The sequence below is a fragment of the Pelobates fuscus genome, chromosome 3, assembly GCF_036172605.1.
Source record: "Pelobates fuscus isolate aPelFus1 chromosome 3, aPelFus1.pri, whole genome shotgun sequence".
NCBI lineage: Eukaryota > Metazoa > Chordata > Amphibia > Anura > Pelobatidae > Pelobates > Pelobates fuscus.
The window spans coordinates 34,093,689-34,112,351 of record NC_086319.1 but is presented as its reverse complement, the minus strand read 5'-3'; the positions used below and the strand labels follow the sequence as shown (position 1 = coordinate 34,112,351).

Sequence of the window (18,663 nt, the reverse complement as noted above, 5' to 3'; positions counted from 1 at the left end):
ATCTACACTAAACACAGAAATACAGAGAGCCAAAAAATGTATGGTCATGGCATTAATATGTAACTCGTGTTATTTGAATACATTACATATTCTTTATCATGCTCCTATTGCTATAGTGTTCCTTTAAACCATCTATTTATCGGTTCTCTAAGTTTATCATATCCCATTAAATTACACTGCTGTAAATATTAGATTGCTAGACTCTCACTAGAATACTTTGTGTACAGGTAAGAACAATATGATGAGAGCGTATGTTCCAGTCAACATCCAATAGAATAAGTGCTTTTATGTGGTCCAAATGGCCATCTTTATATCATTATGATGGGTTTCATACTCCGGATCATGGAAGAGCCATGATCCTATGAACAAGCCATTCATATTAGGTTTCTGCTTTTTTCCGTTTCTATGCATAATGTAACAGTTAATACTAGTATTTCCCATAAGCTGTCTTTTAAATTGTCCTGAACATTTACTGGGTTTTTATTAAAGTGACAATTGTGGGGAACTCAAAGTGAATTCAATTTGATTTTGAAATTTAAAGCTAAAGTATCGAAACTGGAGGCATAGTTAACTTGTAGTATTTTTCCAGTTCAGCTACCTTAAATTTGAAATTAATTTTGTATTCCCCACAATTGTCTCTTTAGTATGTAACCCTGTATGGGCATTAATGAAGGTAGGTGGACCTCAACACATTTAGAATAAGTCAGATTCCTGGTCTAGCACCTTGACAAGTCTGGGGGATGTTGGGCCATTGCTGATTTGACTGGGTCAGATTGACCTACCCTCATCAGAAAATATGTCCAACGCCTAGGACCAAAGGGTGGCAAAAAAAACAACAAGTAATGTTTTATTGTGCTAAGAAGAATGCTTGTGTCCTCTTTAAAATGTAATAAGAATTTTAATAAATGTTGCCAGGTGAAAACAAATAAAAAGCCTAAGAAAGACGAATTTACTTGTGTTAATTCTTACCTCCTGATACCTAGAAACACCACCGTTAACTGCAGCATCTATGACTCCATTCAGACACATCGTAAGTGGGTTTATGTTCTGCATCTGCCGGGTTTGGCACTGACCAATCAGTGTTCGCAGCTGCTGGTTTTTATTTTCCAATACTTCAATTGCATTTTCAAGAGGACTCATTTCAACCTAAAACAATACGTACAAAGATCATATTAAATATTAAAATAACTGGTTGATCCATTTTGAGTACTTTTCCAAACTGTTCATCTTGTTCAATAACTGTTGCAAGACTAAGCACAAAAGATTGGCCAATGTTTAATTCGATGTTAGAATTGAACTCCAGGCACAAGTAAGCCCCAGGCACAAAACATTCAGTTCACAATATACTCCCATCCTTTCAATGGCTGTAGCTGGTTGCCAGAATCGTTTGCTTGTAATTTAAATAAACTTTCTGTACTTTGAAAATTGAGTCAAGGACATTTCTAGAATATACTGTCAATGATATTCACTAAATTGTGAATTGCTTGGAATTCAAGGAACTCAAAGTATATCTCAATTGGGCCAAACCTGAAAAAAAAAAATGTGTTGACATTTGAAATTTGTTTTTCCACTTTGGCTATAAATATTTCCAGTTTGGCTAGAAACATTTCCAGTTTGTCTATATAAGTCTATAATTTTAAATTGAACTTGAATTTACTTTATATTCCCAACTCTCCCAATTCATCTTTAACCCCTTAAGGGCCAAACTTCTGTTATAAAAGGGAATCATGCCATGACACACATGTAATGTGTCCTTAAGGGGTTAATGAACATCCTCTAGACTGTAAGCTCTTCTGAGCAGGGTCCTCCTCTACCGGTTGATCATGCAGCATTTTGTAATTGTCTCATTTATTGTTAAATTTCCCCTTTTCATAATATTGTAAAGCGCGGTGGAATACGTTGGTGCTATATAAAGACCAATAATAATAATAACAACTCTGCATATGCTGGCCATCAGGGTCGTGTCAAATTTCAGTTTAAACAATCCTACTCACTGGAACTGATATCTTTAAACGGTCAGCCTTTTTGTGTCTGTTAATTTTGTTTAATTCCTGTTAATTTTATTTATAAAATAGATGTCAACACTTCAAGATCAGCAATATGTTCTACAGAATTATGATTAATTTCAATTTCCCAGAAAATGCTGATTTCCAGAAATTTACATGTCAATGAAGTTTACCAGATCGTTGAACATTGGGATTAAATGAGGCAAAATAATGCATTAATTTTAAGACTGCAGATTTCTGTCCTTGGAACACTTTGCTCTGAGTGCATTTATACCTTTGCCATGATGTGGGTACTTTAGATACAGATTGTTCCACAATATTCCATTGCTTACAAACATGTGGATTGCTTATTTACAGCATATGTTAATCTATACATGGTATTAAATATACATCTGGACTGGTATACTACTTTCAGTGATTTTAAGAACTAGGGGACTTTAACTATAGGATTGAATCTGTTTGCTGTCTGCTTAAGGTGACAATTATTCTATAGAATTACATTTACAGGAGACATTTGTGCTCAGTAGGGTGGTACAGCTTCATTTATTTTGCTAATCAAATGCACATTATAAGGGATTAGCATTATGTTCTACGTTTTTCTTTTCTTAACTGTATTTTCAGCATTGTTTATATAGTTGTGTCTTTAAGATCAATTGGAATTGTGCAATTGTGTTAACTTTTTTTATCACAGTTTCAATTTAACCCCTTAAGGACACATGACATGTGTGACATGTCATGATTCCCTTTTATTCCAGAAGTTTGGTCCTTAAGGGGTTAAAGGGATGATTTAGTATTAGGAATACAAAGATGTATTTCTAACACTAAAGTGTCCCTCTGCCCCTGCTGCCCCCACTATATGGCCATATGAATCCCACATTTGTTTGCTAAGATAGGTGATTTTAAGTACCGTATATACTCGAGTATAAGTCGAGTTTTTCAGCAATTTTTTTGTGCTGAAAAACCCCCACTCGACTTATACTCGAGTCAGTGTCTGTATTATGGCAACTTACATTGCCATAATACAGACCAGGACCGCCCAGCTCATAACAAGCCCGGCAGTCCTGTTGGGGGCTGGCAGTGAGCTGTAAGTTACCTTTCCTGCAGCTCCTGTCAGCTCCCTTCTCCTGCGTTCCGGTCAGCTCCCTTCTCCTCCACTGTAAGTCTCGCAAGAGCCGCGGGGTCAGAGCATTGCCACAGGTTACCATGGCAACGCTCCACGCGGCACTCACACCGCGAGACTTACAGGGGAGGAGAAGGGAGCTGACCGGCACGGAGGAGAAGGGAGCTGCAGGAAAGGTAAGTAACAGCTCGCTGCCAGCCCCCCTCCTACACAGCCCATCCACCGGACCACCAGGGAATGAGAGCCCCCCTCCCTAACAAGCAGGGAGGGGGGACAAAAAAAAATAATAATAAAAAATATATATATATTACAATAAAAAATCATTTAAATGTTAAAATTTAAAAAAAATAATAATAATAATACTAAAATAAAAAAAATTGAAAACTTGGGGCTATGAAATTCTGTGATTTTTATAATTATATACACACACACTCATACAAACACACACACTACATTATATGCACACACACTCATACAAACACACACACTGCATTATATACACACACACTCATACAAACACACACACTCATACAAACACACACACTCATACAAACACACTCTGCATTATACACACACACACACACACTCTGCATTCACACAAACATACACTCTGCATTATATACACACAGAGTGTGTGTGTATATAATGCAGAGTGTGTGTTTGTATGAGTGTGTGTGTATAATGCAGATTGTTTGTATGAGTGTGTGTGTATAATGCAGAGTGTGTGTTTGTATGAGTGTGTGTGTATATAATGTAGTGTGTGTGTTTGTATGAGTGTGTGTGTATATAATTATAAAAATCACAGAATGTCATAGCCCCAAGTTTTACCCTCGACGTATCCACGAGGCATAGCATATTTCACAATTGTTGGTCACAAAACTGCACTCGACTTATACATGAGATCGACTTATACACGAGTATTTACGGTAACTTTGTGAAATTTAGAACTGTAATGTTTTTGTGTATGATTTATTTTTTTATCTGTATTGTGTATGTGTTTTGGTATTTATGGTTGCACGACTACTGAGAAACGCATGTTCCACGTGTGCCCTCAATCCTCCTCTTCTCTGTTCTAGGTTTAAAAAAAAAATAAAAAAAAAAAAATAGTAGGATACACAGTAGAAATAATGTGTACCTAATAAAGTGGCCACTGAGTGTTGGTACTAAAAACTAATGAGAAAATAAAAAAACACTTTTCTTTAATCTACCTTATGTTAAACAACTGGATAATAGAGTTTGGTTTTATTAGAAAACAATTCAGGCATAAGATGCCTGCAATAAGAGGGAGGCTAAAATTTAATTAAAAACTCTAAATGCACAATGAATGCTTAGTTTACCGAAAACGCATGCTACACATAATCTATTTGTGCAAAGTGATAGAGGAGATTCCCAAGCATTCACATAGAATATTTTAAAGCAACAAAGTAAACAACATTAAGCATCATGACAACTACCGGTTATTGTAGTAGTTATGATGCAAGTATTGGTTTTGTCAAGTTAGTTTCAAGTGTTTTGTTTTTTGGCTTTGCTTGTTTTTTCTTATCTTTCTTTTTCAAAAAAATGGGTCTCTCAAGGCACCCAGGGTTCAAATCAACTGCCGCCATGGGGCAATGCAGAATTTTACTTCTGCAATATCTGTAAAAATCTAAATCTAGAATGTTGCCAATCGATAGATTCTGTCCGTCACGTGGTTATCTCTTCACAGATATCATTGTTTTCTAGACTCTTGAAACTGCTATTTCACCTTATTTGTTGTAATAAAAATTGGACTGGGATATCATCTCTAATGCATATATGGCCACCAGGCTAGTAAATGTCTGACTTACAGACTATAAAACAGATTAACCTAGTCAGAATAAAGGAAAGTGGCTAGAAAAAGGCTCAATGGAGGAAAGAAAGGGGTTCAGAATTGAGGAAGGACAATGCCAAGATAGAAGTGCGAGGGAGATTGAAGAACAATACAAACAGAGTAGATAAAGAAATAAAACAGCATCGGTAACAAGAAGCAGTATAAATAGTGGAGGCAATAGGAGGGGTGGGAATGAAGAAAGGTGGTAGAATAAAAAATACTATGGAAATAAAAAATAAAAAAATGAGAAAGGTAAGGATAAACAGTGGAAAGATGAAGAAAGGTGACTTAGAAAGAGAAAGAAGGCAGATAAGATAGAATAAAGGTGATACAGTGACAGGAAGCAGGATTGAAGATATAGTAACAATAGAAATGAAAAGAGCTAAAGAATCAAGGAACAGTCGGCAAATAGACAAAGGAGAAATGAAAAGAAAAGAGACATAATAAAGGAGAAAGAAAGGAAGAAACAGCAGTCAGAAGCTGAAGGCAAGATACAATTAAAGAGTAGCCACAAGATCATAAAGGCAAGATAGGATGGGTAAGTAAGAAAAGCAAGCAGAAATACAGAAATACAGAAAACAAGCCTAAAAAGTGCAGTGTGAAACTTAAATAAAATAGGAACTTAAAAACCTTTCATGATAACAGTCAGCAAATGGAAAAGAATATTACATTAATACAGAAACACAACCAAACTTTCGGAAGACAAATGTTTCCCATCGGTTATACCAGTACTCACCACTTCCCGTTTTTCTACTTCAAACCAACGAGAAATACCAGGCAAACTTTGCACCAGGGTCAACGCAGTTCTTTCTACCCAGAGACTCTTAAATAAACACAGGCATTATTTACTTAATAACGGACACTTTGATTTAATGTAGCACATAATTAGATGGCTGTCTACTACACGCAGTACACACACACATTCATTAACATACAAAGATTACTTACAGGAGACCAGTGTGAAAATTAAAATGTTTTTTAAATTTCTTACATTGTGAATAATTAGTTTATTAAATACCAATATATTCTGCTACTGTGCGCAAAACTAAACAAAATGCACATGTGTAAAAAAAAATGTTTTTTTTATTTTTTTTTTTTTAAATAAGCATAACAGAAAAATACATGTACCATGCTGTTACTTTTAAAATAACATGAAACAACTTGCAAATTAAATGGAAATTTGTGTTGTAACTCCCTCTTTAAAATTCTGTGAATCCATTAAATTAACACCAAATATTGTAAATTATTATTTTATTTAGAAAGGGTAACAATTTTCCACAGCAGTGGACAGATACCTTAAATTCATTTTCTTTATCCTTGGTCCCTTTGTGAAATGGCCGATCATATCTGAATCTCCAGATATGATTGACTTTGTAAAAGCTTTTGATGTTATCAGGAATGCCGTCTCTTTGCAAAACTTCCTGAGTCTCTGGTATCGGGGTTACTGCATAGATCTGCAAATCTTAGTACAAGGTTAAGGACAATCCATAAAGCTAAGAAGATAATCATCACGAATACTGCTCTCAAATAAACCTATATTAAACCTATAAAATATTATACACATGCTTCAGCCTTAAGTATCTTTGATATTAACAGATTTTTCAATATCCATTACTTATATGTCTTCCCCCTACATATCAATAATGGCAGAAGAATTGGATTAATGGCAGAAGGTGCAAACAGCAGTTGCTACAAGAGAATTTAACTCCCAACAGTCTTCTGATAATGCTATCCCAAAACAGGGACTGGGAAGACAGAATGTTGCTTTTTTAAAATAACCCCTACTAATCTCAAGAATGGCAGGACAGTGCTACCTTCAGATTAAATAAAAAAAAATTAAAGCACCATAATTACTACATCCTGTTGTAGAGGTTAAAGTGCCAGGAGTGCGCTGGTGCCCTCCCAGAGTAGTTAGTCAAATTGCTTAACCCCTTAAGGACCAAACTTCTGGAATAAAAGGGAATCATGACATGTCACACATGCCATGTGTCCTTAACCCCTTAAGGACCAAACTTCTTAATAAAAGGGAATCATGACATGTCACACATGTCATGTGTCCTTAAGGGGTTAAGGGGTTAAAGGGACACTATAGTCACCTGAACAACTTTAGCTTAATGAAGCAGTTTTGGTGTATAGAACATGCCCCTGCAGCCTCACTGCGCAATCCTCTGCCATTTAGGAGTTAAATCCCTTTGTTTATGAACCCTAGTCACACCTCCCTGCATGTGACTTGCACAGCCTTCCATAAACACTTCCTGTAAAGAGAACCCTATTTAGGCTTTCTTTATTGCAAGTTCTGTTTAATTAAGATTTTCTTATCCCCTGCTAAGTTAATAGCTTGCTAGACCCTGCAAGAGCCTCCTGTATGTGATTAAAGTTCAATTTAGAGATTGAGATACAATTATAAGGTAAATTACATCTGTTTGAAAGTGAAACCAGTTTATTTTTCATGCAGGCTCTGTCAATCATAGCCAGGGGAGGTGTGACTAGGGCTGCATAAACAGAAACAAAGTGATTTAACTCCTAAATGACAGTGAATTGAGCAGTGAAATTGCAGGGGAATGATCTATACACTAAAACTGCTTTATTTAGCTAAAGTAATTTAGGTGACTATAGTGTTCCTTTAACGACGAGTGACATAGTGAATTTTGTCTTTTAAATCACAGTGCGAGATGTCACACACCATGTTGTACAGAAGGCAGAGAGAAAGATACATTCTCCATGTAGTCCAGTTTAGTTAAAACACCCCACTACATGATTCGTATGGTGTTAGATTGTTAGGCACTGGATTAAAATAATATGTCTCTTAATACATTCATTTCATGAGTGTAATCTATTGAAATAAAGAAAATGCATTCATTTATATTACATTAATGGCAGATTCTACTCCAATCATTGATTAGTAATGATCTGTACCTGGAGTAAATCAAAAGAAGAGAAAAACGTTGCTCATCAAGACAATGACACTGATAGGTATATAATGGCTGCGGAAACAGAGGCAGAGCTTTGTGATTAGTTACGATGTATCATCTCATCTGGAGGAGAAGCATGAAGCCCTCGGATTCCTAATATTCAAAGGATACATTGTGCTTCTGCTTGAAAGATTGTTTCATCGGGCTGGTTGGCATGCTGCATTGCAATAGCATGTGGAAATTCACTAAGCATGCGCTGCTGAAAAGCCTCCAGCCTCTCGTAATCATGTCCACGACAAACAAATTCCTTGTTCTAAAAGTACAAACAAGTCGGTTAGCTTATGGTAACCACCATTCTACGGCAAATAACCAAATACAAAATGTACAGATACACCAGATAGTGGATAAAACACACACTTAGTGGGCAATAGGTAGAAAAAATTCTAAAACAATTACCCTTGTACTATAAGTACTGTAGATAAGGACTCCTCACAGCCCCAAAATAATGTAGAAAAAAAGATAATCTACAATACAATAATAACGGCGTAGGGCCGTTTTGATAAGTGCAGAGTTTTATCTGTTTTTATTTGTTTTTTATTTGTATGCCGTTTTTTCCAGTTTTTCTGTTTCTGGGATCCTGTGATTGAACCATTTTATATGATGTGTCTGTTTTCCACTTCAATTCTGTAAGTGCGTCTTTATATTAAAGTGTCTATTTGACTGAGATACTCTGCACTATTATTTTTTATTTCTTTTCCTCCTTATTTGCCATGATGCTTCACAAGTCCTGAGGTTTCTACAATCTTTATGATATGCCTACAATCAATTTTGGTTTGTGAGTGTGATTATTGCATTTATTTTCCACTCTCAATGTTTTTCTCTGTTATTATTGTATTGTAGCTTATATTTTATTCTACGCCAAATGTATAGAATTTATGAACAATTATGACAGCCCAGTATCAAGATAAAAGATAGATGATACAATTTTAAAAATTGGGGTACACTGGGCATACATTGGAGAGGTATATATTTTTTATAAAGCAGACCATATTAATTTAACTTAGTTTGTTGTAAAAGTGTTAATGCCAACCAAAACGAAGAGCAGATTTTTGCTGCACTTGAATTTACTGATTATTCTTAAAGGCATCGGCGACATCTAAATACCATTGTCACCCATGAATGAAAGGTTATTTATATCTGTGTCTGGCTCGGTCTGGGTAATTTTTACCTTTCCATCAGGCAGCTGGTTAAGCACATAAGTCCCAATGATCCATTTCATTCAAAGTGCTCACTATGGCCCAATTAAAGCGTATCACAATAAAACATCTCAAGACAATATTTCTGCATCAGACAGATGTGTCCCTTTTTGTAAGTCTTTTTTGTTTTCCTTTCAGTTTAGTGGTATTTGTTCTGAAAGTCTTCTAAGTTTAACTGGTTCACTCTACTTTAACTTCTATATTTTAGAAAACCCCAAATAGCCATTTATAATATTGTCTTCATATCCACGGACAATATTCTCTATTCATTAGTAAATGTTCAAGTATCAATCTTCAACAATGGCAAACTTCATAAAGTCTTAAATCCACAGACAGCAAAACCTGCAGATTTCCAAGTCGTTCTGTTTTAAAAACATGCAGATATAGATATAGATTAACCTGCCACAAAGAGATCTTAAGAGTATGCATTTAATAAGGAAACGTCTTAACATCACATTTTAAATAGTTTTAGTAATATTGAAGTTTGGTTGCCTTCTTAAGCGGGCATTGTCTTTACAGAGCCAACAATAGCGGCATATTAAAAATAATTTTAAGTCTTTCTTGTGATACACAGACAGTCTGAAAACTAAATGTAAACATCCCAGGTGAAAAGATCTTTCACTTAAAATTTTATGAGGGGATACCCCTTCATTACTTAATACTTACTCTCAAGAAAAATGGGAATTTTTTGCCATAGAATCCAACTCTAAAAAACTCCGGCTCCAAACGCTGTTGATCCATAATTTTATCATACAGAGATGCTTCCATCATCTGTTAGAAAATTGAAAACAGAATATAAGTGATACAAATATTTGACTCGCATCATTTGAAAAGACATCTGTCCATACTTGTCTCATTCTTACATTTACTAGCAGTCATTTAAAAAGTAAGTCATTTAAAAAGTAACAAAGTGGAAGCAAGAAAATTTTACTGAAACAATATATAATCATTACTAGAATCCATTAAAGGTGTAAAAATATAAAACATGTCATTTGATTTTATATGGAATATTTTGGATTGGGTGTACATTGATACAATATTATAGTCATTTACAGTGCTTGTAGGTGTTTTTTTATTCAAATGTTTTTTGAATGGGGAACAGGGGCAGGATTGTATATGATAAGTCACCAATAAAAATCTCATGATTATATAACAGAAGATTTATAATTGTTTCATATCAATATAATGAATTGTATCAGACTTTTTTATTTTTTTATTTATAAAACACGAACATAAAGCACAGGTAAATAAATTCTAAAGAACATATTTAAAGTTATGAAGCATAAATTACAGTCAAAAGCAAATTAAATGGTTTAGAGAAATTACCCTCATCTTGCTGAGATTTCGGTAGTCATAGTAATTTTCATATTGCTCGGCAAGTTTCCTGCAGAGAATTATTCCATTTTCCCAACACTGCAACACAAAAAAAAATAATCGTTCAGTGTGAATGCAATTAAATGGTTTGCATTAGTGTTGTGTTCTATGTGCAAATTAATTCAAATTAGTGCCACTCTATTTAGGCAGTACCTCATATCTTCACATACTGTCAAAAGGGCCATCATATTCAACAATTAGCTGTATGATTTAAATACCCCAAAGTATTTTAACAGTCATCATTAAGGATGCAATTAATGAAGACTACATGCTTAAACTTCAAGAGTACAATTATAGGATTGTTACACGTGTATAGAATAATTACAATTTTTTCTCTAGTTGTTGGTTAAGACAAAAATATTTAATGGGTTATTTCAAGCTGTAGTGGTTCTGATGCCAGTAGTACCCTGGCCGGGTTTCCCAGTGATGGGGCAAATGGCTTAGCAATGTTTTGCTTCCTTAACTGGGTCCCTGCCAGGTTCCAATGCCCCCCTGGTGCTCCAGCTGCGGGTCATTCATTGACTGAGAGTGTTAAACTTGGCTAAGTGCTGCACATACAGATTCCAGGCACCATGACCACTTTAAATCACTACAGTGGTCATGATGCTTGGAGTAACCTTTTAATACAAAGGCTTGTTTTGTTAAGCACCCAAAAAAGTAAAACTGGTTATAGCATAGCTAAAAGTTTTTTATTTCATAACTCTATGAAGGATATTTTTACTTCATCTTAACATTGGCGAAGGACAATTTAAAGAAGAAAAATACATGGTATTTAACAGTGTATTTGGACAAAATAGAAATACTAAGTTGTTTTGTTCACCAATAAGTAAATTGTGGATAAATGTCCAGGGAATTATGAGTTTCAGGATAACGAATCCAAATTGGAAACATTCTCTAACAAATATATTTACAGCTTGAATATTTTGGCCAACATTTGTTCCAGACAATCGGAATGTTAAGAGATAAAGCGCTCTTTGATTTGAAGGCCATCATTGGGATCTAATTGTTGGGGGAGGATATCTTCCTTTATTTAATGTTGCCTCTTGTATTGAAGGTGTTTTTTTTTTTTCATAGTAGCTCACCCCATGGGTAGATAATTAGGATTACAAGAACATACATTGACAATATTGGATTAAGTAAGTAATACGTATTTTTCCTTTACAGAAGGTGTGAATGGTATAACCATATTTGTAGCAGGAACATATACCATATGATACTTAGATAGCCTATGAGTTGCAATTTTACTACAACTCAAGTGAATTTGCCATCTGCTGCCCCATTCTTAAAACAGTAGTGTCTTTGAGCTATTCAATAGAGAGAAGTTAATGTGGAGGATGAATCACCTATGACTAAGTGCTTGTTTAGCATGAAACGCATAAGGAGTGATGAGTAGAGCCAGGGTTTTTTGTATTTATTTTTTTGTGGCTTTTCTAAATTGATCTTCTTTGCAGTGTTGGGCTTTCTTTTTTGTTATTTTAAATGTATCATGCTACAGTAAAGGAAGAGTTTTATCTTTGGAGTGTTTGCATTTTATTTTCAAGTTGGATGACTCACCATACCTGGGTACAAGCCATCCAGACAAGGTATGTCTTTTTATTGGTTATTAAAGAGAACCTGAGGCTCCTTCCTTTTTCTAGCAGATAACAAATATTAATAATAATAATAATAATAATAATAACCATGATTATTTTTATCATTATTATCTTATATTTTAACCTTATAACTAATCTATTTTTGTAATGATACACCAGATCATCACAAGGGAATGGAGGAAGAAACATGTGAGCAGAGTTACCAGTTAATTACTGCCCATCGGCCTAAGCCCGGTGTAGAATAAGACCACTAACAAGTGTTCCCTTTATGCCACCTCTAAGATAGTGAGTATACTTTGTTGTAGCTGAATAGCATTGACAGCCCAGACATGTATTTATATAAACCCCACTCACAGCCATACAAAAGAAAAATACAGTCAGATCAGTGGCTGGTCTGCTTCACCAGACCCAAACATTCATAAAATAATCTTGATTAAATAAAGTTTATCGCATGCAATAAACCTTATCCCCAACAGTTGAACTTGTCAACCTATTACACTTCCCGTATACTTCTATTTCTAGCAAAATGAGATGTGATAAATTGCTGCAGCTAATTTTTAATGCATGCAATAAACCATTTTTATAATTATAATAAAATGATAACACAGCTGAAAATTATATTAGCTGTTTTATTGCATATCTTAACTAATAGAATATGTCAGAATGGCAAATAGCGCAAATAGCACAACTTAGAAGATTATATTGGGCCTCTGCAGTAAACAGATGGAAGGTTTCTGGTGTCCTATAAGACAAACTCTACATGATGTTTCTCTAAATGATGATATAGTATAATACAGTATAAATAGGTAAACTTTGCAACTAAGAATGCACTCACAGGTGGGAAGGTGGGCCACGATTTGAGAATAAGCATTGGAACCAATGGAAGAGGAATGGAACTGACGGATCAGGCTTATAAAGGAGGACTTGGATGGGAGGGTGATAGGCTGCATATCTGCAGGATTTTGCAAAGTACATACCAAAAGAGTGTATGTACTTAACAAGTAACGCCAAGCCTCCATAGCAATCATGCTGATGAGTTGCATTAACAACGAAACAGCTGTCCATTTGTGGTTCACTGGCTTTGCTCCTCTTCCTGAGTTGTGTATCAAAGCTGTTGTATACAGCAGAGACATATTCCAAGGAATCCATTATAAAGTGGAAATGAGGCAAAAATGGTGTTCTTTGTTGAGCTCATTTGCATATGCCTACCCAGAAACCCTTGCAGTAGTGAGAGCACTGTTAAAGTGAGATTTCTGTGGGAAAAGCAAGTCTTATGGCTTGACTGGTGTGTGCATTTGTGTTTAGCAATGTATTAATTATCTTATTAACTATCCACTTACTTCAGGTGGAAGGGGTTCTCATCCACACTTTTCCCCCCACTACAAATCTTCTGGTATGTATGTATATACACACACACACACACACACACACACTCTATCTCACAAAAGTGAGTACACCCCTCACATTTTTGTAAATATTTTATTATATCCTTTCATGTGACAACACTGAAGAAATTACACTCTGCTACAATCTAAAGTAGTAAGTGTACAGCCTGTATAACAGTGTAAATATTCCCTCAATATAACTCAACACACAGCCATTAATGTCTAAACCGTTGGCAACAAAAGTGAGTACACACCTAGGTGGAAATGTCAAACTTGGGCCCAAAGTGCAAATATTTTGTGTGGCCACCATTATTTTCCAGCAGTGCCTTGACCCTCATGGGCATGGAGTTCACCAGAGCTTCACAGGTTGCCACTGGAGTCCTCTTCCACTTCTCCATGACGACACCATGGAGCTGGTGGATGTTAGAGATGTTGCACTCCACCACCTTCCGTTTGAAGATGCCCCACAGATGCTCAATAGGGTTTAGGTCTGGAGACATGCTTGGCCAGTCCATCATCTTTACCTTCAGCTTCTTTAGCAAGGCAGTGGTTGTCTTGGAGGATTGTTTTGGGTCGTTATCATGTTGGAATACTGCCATGCGGCCCAGTCTCTGAAGGGAGGGGATCATGCTCTCAGGGCCGGCCTTAGGCCTTTGGGCGCCCTGTGCGAAAAATCTTCACAGCGCCCCCCCCCTCCCTTCCCCCCACTCCTTCCCCCTTCCCACACACCCTGTCACACACAGGCAGACAGCCATACACACGCACACACACAAACACACGCAGGCAGTCACACACAGACAGCCACACACAAACACACACACACAGACATAGAATGTGACGGCAGATAAGAACCATTAAGCCCATCTAGTCTGCCCAGTCAGTCACACATAGGCAGTTACACACACACAGGCAGACAGCCACACACACACAGGCAGACACTGAGCACGTGCACTCAAATTCTTGGGTCGACCATGGTGAGGCCTGTTCTGAGTGGAACCTGTCCTGTGAAACCGCTGTATGGTCTTGCCCTCCATGCTGCAGCTCAGTTTCAGGGTCTTGGCAATCTTCTTATAGCCTAGGCCATCTTTATGTAGAGCAACAATTCTTTTTTTTTTAGATCCTCAGAGAGTTCTTTGCCATGAAGTGCCATGTTGAACTTCCAGTGACCAGTATGAGAGCTATAACATCAAATTTAACACACCTGCTCTACATTTATACCTGATACCTTTTAACACTAACGAGTTACATGACACCGCGGAGGTAAAATGGCTAATTAGGCCCAATTTGGACATTTCTACTTAATGGCTGTGTGTTGCGTTATTTGGAGGGGACAGCAAATTCACACTGTTATACAGGCTGTACACTTACTACTTTACATTGTAGCAAAGTGTCATTTCCTAAATGTTGTCACATGAAAAGATATAATAAAATATTTATAAAAATGTAAGGTGTGTACTTACTTTTGTGAGATACTGTATATATAAAAGCTACTTTTCTAGTTATTGCTAATCTAGATATCTTAGAATTCTGAGGCAAACCGTATTAACTGAGCCATGTTGGAGATTGAGTGCAATAATACCAAGTGATCATTACGTTATTAGCCAATCCTATCAGAGAAACATAGAATGTGACGGCAGATGAGAACCATTCGGCTCATCTAGTCTGTCCGATTTTCTAAATACTTTCATTAGTCCCTGGCCTTATCTTATAGTTAGGACAGCATTATGCCTATCCCACGATGCTTAAACTCCTTCACTGTGTTAACCTCTACCACTTCAGCTGGAAGGCTCTAGGTTACCCAGTGATGTTTGCAAATGTACTCCCATATATGTGAACACATTTTCTTAATATTCTTATAATAAAAAACATTTTGCGGCTCTCATTAACATAGCAAGCTTCAAGTAAATATGTGAATGCAGATCAAATATGGATACAATTTACACTTACCTTGCCCCTATCAAAGTTCTGGATAATAGTCATGTGAAGATACTCCTTTCGCTGCCATTCAGTTTGCATTGGGTATGTGAGGAATTCTCTTAAAGGACGATCAGACCATTCCAGTAATTCGTCATAGAGAAGAAGAGTGTAAGCAGCCTCTGGTGTAAACAAATTAAAGAAAGGGGTAACATGAAATATCAGAGTTATGTGAAAGAATAAAACCTCAGCAATTCAGAGCCCTGCTTTCACACACAAACACAAATCACCAAAAATGCAAGACCCTGTCAGCTTTAAACCCCATTCTTAATTATAAAGTTCATTATACGGTACTAAAGAATGGGATGTTAATAGAGTATACAGTGAATTGACGTGAAATTGGAGAAATTAGGATAAAAGTTGTCACAATAGCGGGGTTGGAAATTTTCCCGAATGAGAACTTTCTGTCTAAAAGTTGCAATCCATTTCTATTTGTTAAGTGATTACATTCTAAGATTAGGTCTCTATTCTAGCAACAAATTAAGAAGTGATTGCGAAGTTGAAGACCAAGAAAATATGGCCATAAAGATTGTTGGGAATATATACTAAACTTCTTTTTTTTTTTTTTTTTAGAGCTGACTACAGAAATTAAAAGTGTAGGCCAAAAAAAACAAACTCAATTTACCAGCTATATATTTTTTATGTAGCTCAGCTATTTTGGTAAAAAAAAATTAAATGACCTGTTCAGTCCATGACAAGTCACAGTTTAAAGAGAAATCCTATGAGATTGTAGTAAATAAAAAAAAAAATACTGCATTTCAACCTTGAGACACTCGATGTAGGTCAACGTTTGCACGCATAATCCCTACACTGTCAATTTCGTATCAAATAAGTATACCAGAAAACCATGTTTTTTTTTCACATATGTGATAAAATAATAACGGCATGCACAGATTGTTCTTCAAGGATACCTAACCAATATAATTAAGTAAATGTTCAAAATCTTAGTTGTTGATTTATTAATGTATCCTTTAAACATATTTTGGGAGATAACATGTTCTGGAGATTTTATGCAGTATACCGTATTATGCAAAACTTCAAAAAGGCGCCATTAGAATATAGAAACCAGGAATGTATTTTTGTGTTCAAAAATGTGTTCAAGAACACAGTTTATGTCTATTGGTGGGAAAACTCATGGCATTACTGAAGAATACAGCTTCATAAAAATGTCAGTTGATTGCATTATGAGGACATGAAGCACAGTTTCACCAATCAGGTTTACTTTAGGCTTCTATTATTATATTACACACTACCTCTGCAGTATGCTCGCACTACTCATAACCTTTTCTCCCCTACTTTTCAAGCTGCTAGAATCCAGCTTAGAAGTTTGACGTAAAACAGTCGCCATACAGAGTAGAAGGATTGAGAAGGGGGTCAGCATTTATAGTCCCCCTGCTGAGATGTAGAGGAAAAAACTGGAACCCTGTTGGATTTTTTTCCCCCAATAAAGTTAGAACCAACACTGGAGCAAAGAGTGAACATAAGTTGGCATTTATGGGATATTTTTTTAAATAATGCAAAGTACAAGACATCTCATGAATACACATTATTGGGTGGGAAGGTGTTAAAAACCCTTGAGAATCAATGTAAATGAGTGTTATTTGGCAGTAAATATATTATTTTCCAGTAGTCAAAAAGTATTCCAGGAATAGTTGGGAGGCACTTTGCTCAAGGTATTGGCTTACCTGTGAAATTTTGTGCTTTCATGTGCAGATCATAGAGTTTGTGGATGTAGCGTATGTACATTTCTTCTTTGTTCAACTCGGTTTTGTAGAAGTTCTGCAAAAAGTAATTACAATACCACAAAAATAAATATTGTTTTGAGAGAATTCTGCGTATTGACTTTGATATATAAATAAAAATGCAAAGTCACATGTTATACTATAGTAAAAAAAAAACACGTATAAAACATTCATGAGTTGAGTAACGATACCATAATTTCCAAAGACAAAACAAAAAGGAAAAAAAATCTGTGGTGCTTTAAAAAAAGGCAACATTAATATTCTTATTACTTAATATCATACAGTTATAGCTACCCTTATCAAGATATTTATGAACTACACTGTCTAGGTCAGGCATAGGCAACTTTCGGCACTGCAGATGTTTTGGACTACACCTCCCATGATGCTTTGTAGCATTATGGGAGTAAGAGCATTATGGGGGATGTAGTCAACAATATCTGGAGTGCCGAAGGTTGCCTATCCCTGGTCTAGGTTATCTTTAAATTGTACACCTATTTTCTAGGCATCCCAATGTTAGTAAACTACAGTGGTACCTCGGTTTACAAATGCCTCGGTTAACATAATTTTCGGTTTACAAATGAAAATCCACTGAAAATAATGCCTCGGTTTACAAATTTGTTTCGCAATACAAAGCTAGTTTTCCCAGGATGCATTGCACCTGGAAGGTTTACAGCACCGCCTCCTGCATGCTGGAGCCTGTGGGTAGCACGTGGCGTCGAGTGTGGAGGTGTTGGAGCGGCTTTTGCATTGAGTTTGGGAGCTATTTTGGAAACTGTTTGCAGTTGTTTGGGGACTTTTTGGTGCATTTACCAAGCTGTGGAAAGGTAGGGAGCTGAGCTTTGTCGTTTGCATACCTTATACTGTGTTTTCTGCATTGTGGGTTGGTTTCCATGCTAGCTCATTTTTACTTTTTTCTGACCTTCAGAACGGATTAATTGATTTTCAATGCATTCCTATGTTTACAAATTTTTCACAATAAGAAACGTCCCGGAGAACGCATTAAATTCGTAAACCGAGGTCCCACTGTATATTAATCATGATTCTCCTGAAGCCTTTAGTAAAATGCATTTTACAAACATAAAGAATACCAATGATAGCTTTGTCATTCAGTAAATGGTTGATGAATACTGACGTGTAATGTAACATATATCAGTTAAATTGTGAGATTGATTAGGTCACATATTCAGAGCAAACTACATAGCCCATACTTGGGTCAACAAATTTGATGGACTCACTGTTTAGTCATTTAGTTGTCAAGAGCTAGCTGAATATTTGACTGAAAAAAGTAACCCTAAACTTCAAGATCCCTCACTAAATTCACTGGGGCAGTTAATGAACTTGAGTATTACGTCTTCCTGGATTACTTTTTTATTGAAAAACATTTTTAACGGATAAACCCAAAAATGAAGTTAAAATTGGCATTGTAACATGTAATAATTGCTGTTGTCTAAAA

The 18,663-nt window shown here is 36.0% G+C and overlaps 1 protein-coding gene across 2 annotated transcripts in view; it reads right to left on the bottom strand.

Annotated features, from left to right (window-relative positions):
* DOCK4 (dedicator of cytokinesis 4) overlaps nucleotides 1-18,663 on the bottom strand; it is a 352,968-nt gene that overhangs the window by 36,658 nt on the left and 297,647 nt on the right. For both annotated transcript variants that reach the window (XM_063446880.1, XM_063446881.1), the window contains 8 exons: nucleotides 17,154-17,247; nucleotides 15,442-15,590; nucleotides 10,470-10,556; nucleotides 9,810-9,914; nucleotides 8,059-8,200; nucleotides 6,271-6,437; nucleotides 5,712-5,798; nucleotides 970-1,146 (listed from right to left, as the gene is read on the bottom strand). In XM_063446880.1, coding sequence (XP_063302950.1) covers nucleotides 970-1,146; nucleotides 5,712-5,798; nucleotides 6,271-6,437; nucleotides 8,059-8,200; nucleotides 9,810-9,914; nucleotides 10,470-10,556; nucleotides 15,442-15,590; nucleotides 17,154-17,247 — 1,008 coding nt within the window. The remainder of the gene's footprint in view (nucleotides 1-969; nucleotides 1,147-5,711; nucleotides 5,799-6,270; nucleotides 6,438-8,058; nucleotides 8,201-9,809; nucleotides 9,915-10,469; nucleotides 10,557-15,441; nucleotides 15,591-17,153; nucleotides 17,248-18,663) is intronic.